Source organism: Arachis duranensis, chromosome 2 (genome assembly GCF_000817695.3).
Source record: "Arachis duranensis cultivar V14167 chromosome 2, aradu.V14167.gnm2.J7QH, whole genome shotgun sequence".
Lineage (NCBI taxonomy): Eukaryota > Viridiplantae > Streptophyta > Magnoliopsida > Fabales > Fabaceae > Arachis > Arachis duranensis.
This window is the reverse complement of record NC_029773.3, coordinates 23,227,119-23,238,466: the sequence shown is the minus strand read 5'-3', so window position 1 is coordinate 23,238,466 and position 11,348 is coordinate 23,227,119. Positions and strand designations below refer to the sequence as shown.

Here is an 11,348-nt window from a genome sequence, read left to right as displayed (position 1 = left end):
TCTTTGGAACCACTAACTGAGGATATATTAGAGGATAGCCTTGAACTGTTATCTTCTCCAACTTCATCTTCAGGTTCATCAAATGGATAGAAGTAAGGCTTAGGAGACAGTAAGTCTTCATCTTGTACTAGCATCTCCACACCTCTCAAATGGATAGAAGTAAGGCATAGGAGGCATTTTTGGCTTACTATCACTATCAGACAAGTCCACTCACTAGTCATCACCATTAATTTGTTCACGCAACATTATCACTCTTTTATGAATCACATACACACACATACACACCAAGATAGCCAGGTAATAATACTCAGACTCATTCATATATAAGGGGATGTTTCATATATAATTTTTGTGCAACTTATTTTAAATTCAACTACAATAATCAACCATAAGCTTCATGTATTCTTATCATTCAAAACTACAACTAAGTAGAGTCATCTTTTTAAATAAAAAATAAGGCAATAGATTAAGTAAAAGAACCTGCAAGGTCAAGATGTGTCCGAGTAAGCTTAAGCCAATCCATTTGACTATATCCTTTTTCAAAAGGAACTTTGGTTCGAGCTGCCGGCTTTGCGACAGGACTCTTCAGTTGTGGAGACCTCTGAATCAAATTCATCCCATCACTCATAATGGATTTTTTGTTTAATTCATTCGGCTGACGTGAAGTCACACTGGTTACGGTGAAAGACAAAGAACCAACTTTGTCCTACTTTATAGAGTCCAAATTATTTGCAAAATCATCCTTCCACAAGAAACCACCATCTTGATTACTACTAATGGTGGGAGAACTTGAGTATTCTTCTTTTATGGAAATATCAGCAATATCCGAAGCAAGTTTCTTTGTTTCAACACCCTCCTGCAAACTAACCTATAAATCCAAGGCATCAAATTAGAAGAATAACACTAGATATACAAATTCTTATCAAATTCTCAAGTAACTCAAATTCTTATCCTATTAAAAGTGCTTGGATTGTGTAAAGAGAGATCATAGAGATGGAGATAAAGAGATATAGCAATTGAGATAATGACACACAAATAATTTTTGCAAGAGTCTAGTGAAGGCCATCATGATTTGTCTAAGAACAAAATTTTCAAAAGTAGAAACTAGCATGCCACCCTTATAGTGATAACACTTTAATTAGAAAACCTCTCTTTCAATACATAGTTTCTTATCTTTAATCAGAGGCTTCTCCTAGTAGCATGCCACCCTTATAGTGATAACACTTTTTACCTTTTTTTCCCAAATTCCTAATTTTCTAATAAGAACCTGACCTTAGTCAATTCTCATCAACTCATCATGGATTTCAACAAAAGCAACCATCATAAACCAAGATTTCTATTTTTTGTTTTGGAGGATAAGCAAGTCCTGCACGAAGATTTTATTCACACCAGATAGAATTGTCAAAAACAGAAGGGTATAGAAAGCCACAAATATTTAAACCTACTCAAGGTAAAAGCAAGTCTCCATTGATGAGAGAATCCTATACATTTTATTTACATAATCAATGCTACTGAAAATGTTACCCCAGAAAAAATCCATTTAGATTCATCACAAGAACTTCACCTGATGATAGAACAACAATGATATATTGCCATCCAAGTGCAGGTGAATGCCTCCGGATGGACCTAATGTCAGTGAAGGGCACCGCTCTTATGGTGTAAAGGCTTCTCTCTAACCAATAAATGGAAAAAACTTTAGCATATTAATACACCACACTGCACAGGATAATAAACTCATCCAGTCTACACCAAATGCAAATTTACCTTTCTCAGAAAGGCTCGCCTCTGAGCTATGGCCTTTGTAAGGAACCCAAGTCTAAAGTGAAGCAAAAACAAACACATTAGCACGAACAATACATTAGACTGAACGAAACGGATAGGAGCAAATAGAAAATGATCACCATGAACAAGGAAGTGCCTTGCTTAAACAGCTTCAGTCTTCCACTAATTCTTTCTGATGCAAAATGCGTTGGATGAATTGCCACACTGTCCTTCAAAAACACAATCTCAGCATCGTCCCGCTCATGAGGCGAGCTCACCTTAGTACTGTCGCTTCGCAGCATGACGCTAGCAGAACCCTAATCAAATTATATATGTTAAAAAAATATCAAATCAGTTAAATTTGTTATTGGAATGATAAAAATTAAGAAAGCAATCCAATAGTGAAGCATTCAATTGAATCGTGGAACCCTAACTGAAACGCAATCGGATTCAAACCGGAGAAATTGTGAAGTGAAAAGAGAGGAATAGAGAAATAGTGTTACTTGTTGCTACGAAGCGGCGTAATCGGCGTCGTCGAATAAATCGTGAAGCTCCGATTCTAACATCGGCGATATCGCAGAGAAGCGAAGATGAAAATAGAAAGCGAACTCACGGAGGAAATAGAGAGGAACAAGTTTAAAATTAATATACACATCAACAAGCTTAACCAAAAATTAGGATTCAAAACACAAAAAGGTGCTAAAATAGAATAGAGAAAGAACAGTAGAATCATCAGTACCTGCAGAATAATGCCAAAAACGAGAATCTTACAAAAAATACGAGCAGTGATAAGTGAATAGTGACCAGCAGTGATGAACACGAGCAGAGAGGATCGAAGCTGAATGAGTAGAGGAGTAGAGAATCGAAGCTCAATGAGAAGAGAATCGAAGCTCATTCGCGAGCAGAGAAGATCGAAGCTCAACGATCAAATCACATTCGCGAGCAGAGATTGAGATCGAAGCTGAATAAAAGAACGCGCGTCATCATCGAATGGATTGAAGAACCAGAGAGGAATGAATCATTTGTAATGGATTGGGGTTATGGATTTCATTAGATTGGGTTTTGCTGGCAACGAGAGACTCTTCTTTCTTTTTTTTTTCCCATTTTTCTTCGCATAATAGTTAGCCTTGTGATTTAGGTTATTTTTATTTTTTTAAGAAATATTAAAAATTTTAGACAACACTTAAGATGTGAAGTTTAAAATAAATTAAAAAGACAACTCTTAAAAAAAGTAATATATTATTTTTATAATAGTTATTTTTGTATATTTAATAAAACAACACTTAATAAGTGTTTCCTAATTTATCAATAGCATCACTTATGGTGTGTTGATTAAAAATTCGTTGTTATAATACTATTTTATTACTACTAGTATAAAAAGTTACCTTTATATATATATATATATATTAAGTGTTATCTTGAACATATATTGCAATAGCTAATAAATGTTGTAGTGAACAAATAAAACCATTTCAAATAGTTTTTAATAAAAATAACTTTTCATAATAGTATTTTTACCATCATAATAAATAGATTCCAGGAGCAAACTTATAGTTCATGTATAAATAAGAATAACAATATCTATTCCCTAATATATATTTATTCATTGTTTTTAATATTGAAAATAGTTAAACTTTTTATTTAAGCGTAGCGTTGTAGAACTTTTATAGTTACAATTACTGTTTGTTTTCGTTTAAAAAAAAATGGTTCATACATTTTTATATATTACGACCCATGAAGAACACATACACGGTGCACAATAGTGATTAATTAAATACAATTCATCAACTCATGTGACATTGTTTACCTACTATTATATCATAAAACGATCTACTTACGTTAATAAGTAAATTAATATAACGTGAATCTTTTGTGGTGTTTTGTTCCCTCCTTTTATAGCTGGTATAATTACGTAAAGTTCAGATTTAAAAAAATATCAAAATTTATAGCAAAATTTATTTGATAAATTTTTAACTCAATTCAATAAGTTTTGAAAAACGAATGGGTTCAATATTGTGTTTAGTTAAAGATTAAGTTTTAATTTAAAATAGTTTAAGGGAGTTAAATTATAATTATAAATCATTTAAATTCAATGTATTTAAACAATTTACTAATCAAATTCTGATTGATCTACTTTATCTTGGATTCTCACAACTAGAAAATGGCTTAATACAGACAGATTTACAGACAGATTTGGTCTATATTACAAACGAATTTTTGGTTACCGACGAAATTATCGACGGATTTTGTCCCTCTGTAAAAGTCTCGTCGGAAATTATTTACCGACGGATTTTTTTCCGTCGGAAAATTACCAACGGATTTTTACCAGTTACCGACGGATTTTCCCTCCGTAAATTCTCCATCCATTTCCCCAAGACGACGAACTTTCCGACGGATTTTTCGTCGGTAATTACAGACGGATTTTCCGACAGATTTTCTGTCTGTAATTACAGACAGATTTTCAGACGGATTTTCCGTCTGTAATTACCGACGGATTTTTCGTCTGTAATTCGAACTTTGGAAAATTATCTCACGTTCTGATTACAGACAAAAAATCCGTCTGTAAATCCGTCAGTAAGGTAAAATATATTTTTTTTATTTTTCCAATTACAAAATAAACTTGTTTTCATACAAAATAAATATAAATTTAATATAAATTTTTATCTAATTTGTTCAAATATTTATAATATTACAAAAAATAAACAAATTCATCGTATAAAGCTAAAAAAATTATTATAAACAAGCAAGTTAATATAATTCAAAACATAAACAAAGTATATTATCAACTATAATCCTCAATATATTGTTCAAACATACTAAATTTTACACAATTTTACATATATTACAGAAAGATTAACTGAATTCTTTCTCAAAAAATGGACATGAATCAGCATCCATCAGCCATATGTGCATGAATTCTTCTGCCTATGGGGGGAAGAAATAGAAAAATAAATCTGCCTAAAAGAACAAATAGTACCAACCATCATATCATTTGTCTTTGTCTCAGCTTCTGAAGCTGATGCACTAGCACGCTCAGTCATTGTTGCATCTTGTGAGTTGGCTTGCTGCTCACCACCCTTCTCTTGTTTAGAAGCTTCTTCTGCAGCTTTTTTTGCAGTTGCTTCCTGCCTGGCTCTCTCTTCTTCCATTGAAACTCTTAAAGCAAGAGCTAGCTCGGGGTCCAAGTTTGGATCCACACCGAACTCAAATCCAGATACACCACCAGCTGCAGCTGCTGCTGCAGCAGCTGCAAATCCACTTCCACCTTCACCATTGCCAGTAAAAATAGGTGTGCTGCCACAAAACAAGGTTACAAAATTACTTCTCAATAGGGAAATCAAATTTGTTATTGTACTACAGAAAAGAATTAAAAAAGAGTCGGAGCAACAATGAATCCTCTAACACAAAAAAAAATAGGATGACAGAATAAGTATGACAAATATTTCACGAAAGCCATCTAAAGCATGCCATTTTTGCTACTTGGGTTTGGCAAAAAAAAATATATATGAAGGACGAGCCAATGTCTATTTGGTGAGCTAGTAAATAATTGGGGAAAGGATTAAAAGAAAAAGCACAAGAGTCCAAAGCCCCAAACTTCAATCAGATTGGAAGAAAATAGAACAGAATTGGATAGAAGCCGAGCAGATAATAAACAAATTCCTTAACTCACATGTATATCAAAGAAGTCCTGGATCAAATGGGAATCCTTATTAAAAAGTAAGAAACAGAAATAAAATAAGATGAATTGAATTCACAAACCTTATAAGCACATCAGAAAGAGCATTTGTACCAGTTGGAACATGAACAATGTGGCTGGTATCATTATTGTTCACAGCTGCAAGGAGTGCTTCCAGCTTCTCTGTCTTCCCCTCATCTTCCTCGCTGAAATTGACAATGTCAAGTGCAACATTATTCTTTTTTAACTTTCTTCCAATCATCTCCAATACTTTCTTCTCATGCTTGACAGGACTTTAGAAATCATGAAATGAGATAATTAGATGAGAAAATAGCTACAAACAAATGAATTAAATATTTCAGAAAGGGACAATTTTTTGTACCTTCCAGCAAAGACAATAATCCTTTGCTGCTGCTTCTTATTTTGCCAATGCTTAAGAGCCAATTATGCCACCTGAATGCCAGCGGCTAGGTTCATATCACCACTTATTTCTAATCCTAAATCAGGAAGAAAAATCTTCCTTCGGTCTCCCCATACCTGCTCAGACAAGGACAAGAAGGAGGAGCCAAAATCAAGTCATAACAAGAACAGGAAGGAACAAGAATATGCATGCAAATTCCAGATAAAATATCTCAGTAATTTAAATATATAGTTCATAAACAAACTTCATTCTATACTACAATCATAAACAAATATAACTCAGTATATGATGCTCTGGCTGATAGAAGATGATGCACAAGTGACAAAAAGAAATTAGTCAATTTAAGGAACAAAATGCCCTATCCTGCCACAAAACATTAAATAACATTCACCACAAGCTTTGATTTCATGAAAGACATTCACCACAAAACTACCATCCTCTATCTCAAACAATTCTTCTAGTGGCTCCCCTTTGTCCTTTTGTCTAGTTTTTGGTGGATTCTTTGGGAAGGAGTAGCTGAAAAATTACAAGAAGTCAAGAACCATTAAATAACAAGTGTAAGAAAAGAAACATTTGATAGATTTAAATTTGTAGGAGAGAATGAGTACCGTGCAAGCATTTACATCTACGCCTAATGGATCTTCTTCTATTATTCATGTTCCTCTGTTTGTGATAGCTAGCTCCCTGCTTCATCATCTCCATCATCCGCCAAGTTTCCATTCTTCATCTCCACCTTTTTCTAACATGTAACATTTTCTAAGGTACAAAAATAAATGAAGCTCAGAATTGTATGTTAGAAACATACCACTACAACCTTAGTGTTGGTCTTAGTCCCTTTAAATAAAGCAACCCTCTATACAAGTTCATGTTGCAATGCTTTTATCTGAAAATGAGTTTCATCAAAAGGTTTATATCATTGCAAGAAAATAAAATTTAAATTTGCAGTCTAAATATCTCAGTATAAGCTCACCCTTTCCCTTCCTAAATTAAGCTCCTGCAAGAGCAATTAGATAGATCCTCGCTATAGATACATATATTGCATGTGCACTGCATATATACTGATGTTAATTAGCATAGAGAAGTGTCATGCATATGAATCAACTTAGTGCATGAATTGTATGTTTTGTAAGTGAAATATGTTGTAGCAATATATAATTCCTAATTCAATTCAGATGTACAAATAATACTAATAGCAATTAATGAAGTATAGTATAAGTTATATGAATAAGACACGCAAGGTAGAAAATAGAATTATCTTCAAAATATATAGATAAAATATTAATTAAGATTCGTTCTATGCAACTAATGTCAATTAGAAATTGTTCTTATTAGCCCAAAAGGAACACCTTTTCAAAGAAGAGAACTGAATTGAAGTGGACAGTCACACAATTCAGATCCTAATTAAGGGATTAAACCATCAAATAATCCATTAAAACACTACAGATAGTGGAAGCAACGCTGTTAAAAAAGCATGAAAAAGTAGCATTAGAGAAAATTTTGTAAAAAGCTTTTGTCATTTGGCTATAACTATCTGTAAAAACAACTTTTGAAGTGCTCCATCTACGAAAAGCTCAACTTGCTATATATCCAAACCGTAAAGGAAACAAGAAGCCGCACCTGAACTCAAATTCCGAGTTTTGAACCCATAATTTTTCCATGTAGCATACTTGTGGAATACATAGATCAAGATTCTAATTGCTGAGTTCCACACATAAATTCAATTCTACAAAACCAGTTTATGAATTTTCAAATAAGTAATATATATGCTCAAAAAGCAAATTTTATTGTCATATGATTCAAGAAATTAAATTCCACTGAAACAAAATTGAGTTAGAAACTCAGAAGCAAAATGAAAAAATGAAGAGAAACTCACCTTTTCTTCTCCTTTGGAGGCAGAGATCAAAATCCAGAAACAGGGGAAAGATTGAAACTTCAAAGTCAAAACCAACCAAAATTTAAAACTGCCATTGACCAAACCACAACCTAGTCGTTTATTGTGACATGCAATAAGAAAAGGTTCAATTTTGATGATATCATATCCACCATGCAATGAATGAAATTTTTTACTCCGAACTAAAACCACAACATCAAACACTTCTTAAAGGCATGAAAATAATCAAGAACAAAAAGAACCATACACAAGAGATGCAATCGAAAGCTTCTTGCTGTTGTTCAAAAGCTGCTGCTGCATCATCTTTTAGATTCTGACAAAGAAAAGAAGATAGCTATAACTTCGCATCGAATAACAGAGTACACCATATATATATTAATCTAACTATGGAAAGAAATGCATGCTTTCTTCAAAAATTACCTCAATTTCCACACGAAGGGCTGTGATTTCCTCATCTCTCCCATCATGTATTTGTTTGCCAGCCTTGAGAGCAGCCTGTGACAATAAATAAATAAAAAATTTGAGTATTCCACAAAATTCTGTCTCTCAATATAATTGAGTATTCCACGAAGGGCTGTGATTTCCTCAGTTCATATTTCTGCCACATATAATATGATTCATATCTAGCTGCAAAATAAAAGATGAATCAGCTTCAAAGCACATACTTTATGAATTACCAAATCAGCACCAGTATAAAGATTATAAGATTCAATTTTTTGGAGACAGAAAATTTGATGCATTTAAATATATACTTCATCACGGAGTGCAGAGGTATTACTGCTGCTGCAGAGCGAACTGAAACTGCCGGTCTTCCAGCTGAGATCAACTGCACCGAAAGAGTATGCTCTGCAAAGTTCCGACCTAACTAAATGAAAAGCACCAAAATCTTATTAGCACAAGAAGAACGAGGTGAATAACAATTGAATCGGATCCATAATTTTAACACTTAGATCACACTCCATCACTATCAATGGCGCCAAACCAAGATAGATGTATGGTTGGCTAAGAAAACCAATAAGAAACTTAAAAACCGTCCATCTAATGGAAATTAATCATAACTTATACTTATAACAAAATCAATAACAGCAAACGAATATTCATATATTCATCTAATGGAATCAGAGGATTGGAGTTCCTTCACAGAAAGCTTGCCATCTCTGTCTCTGTAATAAAACCCTAAATTGTTTTGAGAAGATGGAAACTGCAAAGAAAAATTGATAAACCTAAAATTAGCACAGAAAAATTGAGCCCTAAGCAACAGAATTATAAAATCATAGTATACCTCTTTATAGCCGTGGAGTGTTGTCCGGGGGAGCCTGGTGGTTGCTCCGAGGAGAATCTCACGGATGACGATGTTTGACACGGTGGTGAAGAGGTGGAAGAAAAACGCCGATGGTGGCCAAAGGAGGAGGAGAAGCGCGTAGGGACGAGGGGGAGGCTCCGGGAGCGAAATTGGCGGAGGTGTATGAAGCGAAGGGGTAGGAAAAGGAGCACGAGGAATTGGATGTGACTGAAACTCGTGCGATGAGGAGACACGACGGCAGCGGCGGCGGCAGCGGCGGAAGAAGAAGCTCGTGGAAGGAGCTCGTTTTAGTTGAGTGGAGTGTGAATGGAGCTCGAAAGAGCGGGCAAGAATTAGGTTTAATCTGATATTTTCCGACGGAAAAATTTAAATTACAGACGGATTTTTCGTCTGTAATAATTTAATAAAACACAGCATTTTGTCTATTTAATTACAGACGGATTTTCCGTCTGTAACTATTTTCTACGAAAAAAATTAAATTTTTTGATAGAATTATAGACAGGTTTTTTTTCCGTCTGTAATTTATGCTAATTCATTTTTTTATTTTCCGACAAAAAATCCTTCTGAAATTTCGTCTGTATTTCCGTGGGATAAAATCTGTCAGAAATATCCGTCTGTAATAACTAATTTTCTAGTAGTGTCTGAGACCATGTACCGGCTAAGAATAACCCAATTATGATATAATTTATGAAAATTTCTTCTTCTGAAAGAGGTTATCAACTTATCATTGTATTATTTTATAAAATGAAGTGTGTTATGCATAATATTTGTTACTTATTTTAATTCAAAGCCAGCATATATTTGATACTTAAAAAGTAACTTACTAATAAAAGTATCTAAAATTGGATTCTCATAAGACAAATCAAGTGAATTATGTTATCATAAAATAATAATAAAAAACATTTTCTAGTTTCTAATTAATCTATTGAAATGGAAATCGTACGGTTAGAGTAGCAACAAAGCAGGATGATGTATATGACTATTTATTTAATTAGTGCTATTGAGAGACAGAGGATACAGCCGGATCTTGAAGGAAAAAATAAAATAAAAACCTTATTTTAATCATCCACCGATGTGGCAACATGAAAATGGGCATTATTATTATGTGAAAAGCACTGACGAAAGAACAATTTTAAATTTGTGTAGTGGACACATAGTCGTATCAGTTATCACGTATAGGTTTTGGCCAGGCGCTTCTATGTGGTGTCAATACAATAATAATATTAAGACCAAAGTTAGGAACCAAAAGCATATCAGCCAAAATTCAGTCACATATTTTTGGATGAATTCAAAATTTTTACGAGTTAATATATATGGATATTTCTTCTATTAAGTATTAGAATGTTTCTTTTTCATATTAAATGGATGTTCTTTTATATATTTTTCGAATTTGTGATTGTTAGAAATGGATAGATTAATGTGAGAAAAAAAGAGGAAGGTTTTTATAGGTTTTAATTAGGTTTACTTAATCAATTTAAAATTTTTTAAATTTTGAATTTAAAAAATTTAAAATTAATTAATTATTGATATAAATTAATATAGTTTTGTTTAATTTTTGACTGATAAGCTTTTGGTTCCTTATACTTTTCCTAATATTAATATTTAATACCAACATATCAAGGCTTAATTTAATATCATATAAAAAATAATCCTACAGGTGAGAAAGATGAGATAAGTAAAAGTGGATGAAAAAAACTATAATCTAATTAATAGTTATAAATTATATATGAGTTAATACTCAAGTAAATTTTTTAGTGTAAAAATAATTAATGGTTATAAATATTTATTTTTATTTTAATATTTTTTTATTTTTTATTTATACTTTACTGTAGAGATGTATATTCTTATAAAAACATCTTGACATGAAAATGATATTGTGTAAATCGTTAAATATTTCAGTTAAAAATATCAAATTATCTCAGAGTTCGCATAATTTTTAAATAATTTTAAAATTTGACAAATGTGTTCTCGACCCCGCCGGAGCACATCGCTAACAAAAATATTGTTAAATTGGTAATCATATTTTGTCGAAATAGCAGCATTCCTAAACTAATTACTTAGGTGTCATTAATAATTAAATTAAAATAACAATAGCTGAAAATTCTCCAAACCACACTAAGTTTACCCGAATTTTTCCAAATTTTTCATTCCCAACTCATTCTCTGACTCTATGAATTTTGAAAGATTTTCTTAAATGTGAAAAATTTTCTTGAACCCTAATTCAACAAATTAAGATTGGAAACTTTCTTTAAATCCTAATTGTCCAAAATTTACATATTAAAAAAAGAAATCATCA

At 32.6% G+C, this 11,348-nt stretch overlaps 1 protein-coding gene and 1 pseudogene across 1 annotated transcript; both read right to left on the bottom strand.

Moving 5' to 3' along the window:
• Positions 1-298: 298 nt before the first annotated feature.
• On the bottom strand, positions 299-2,330 carry LOC107474013 (uncharacterized). The gene is made up of 5 exons (XM_016093596.3): positions 2,265-2,330; positions 1,902-2,078; positions 1,765-1,816; positions 1,565-1,672; positions 299-868 (listed from the first exon to the last, which is right to left on the bottom strand). Exons 2-5 carry the CDS (start codon positions 2,061-2,063, stop codon positions 864-866), a joined length of 327 nt encoding a protein of 108 aa, XP_015949082.1. The 5' UTR covers positions 2,064-2,078; positions 2,265-2,330; the 3' UTR covers positions 299-863.
• LOC107474012 (26S proteasome non-ATPase regulatory subunit 4 homolog) lies at positions 2,271-6,107 on the bottom strand (annotated as a pseudogene).
• Positions 6,108-11,348: the final 5,241 nt, after the last annotated feature.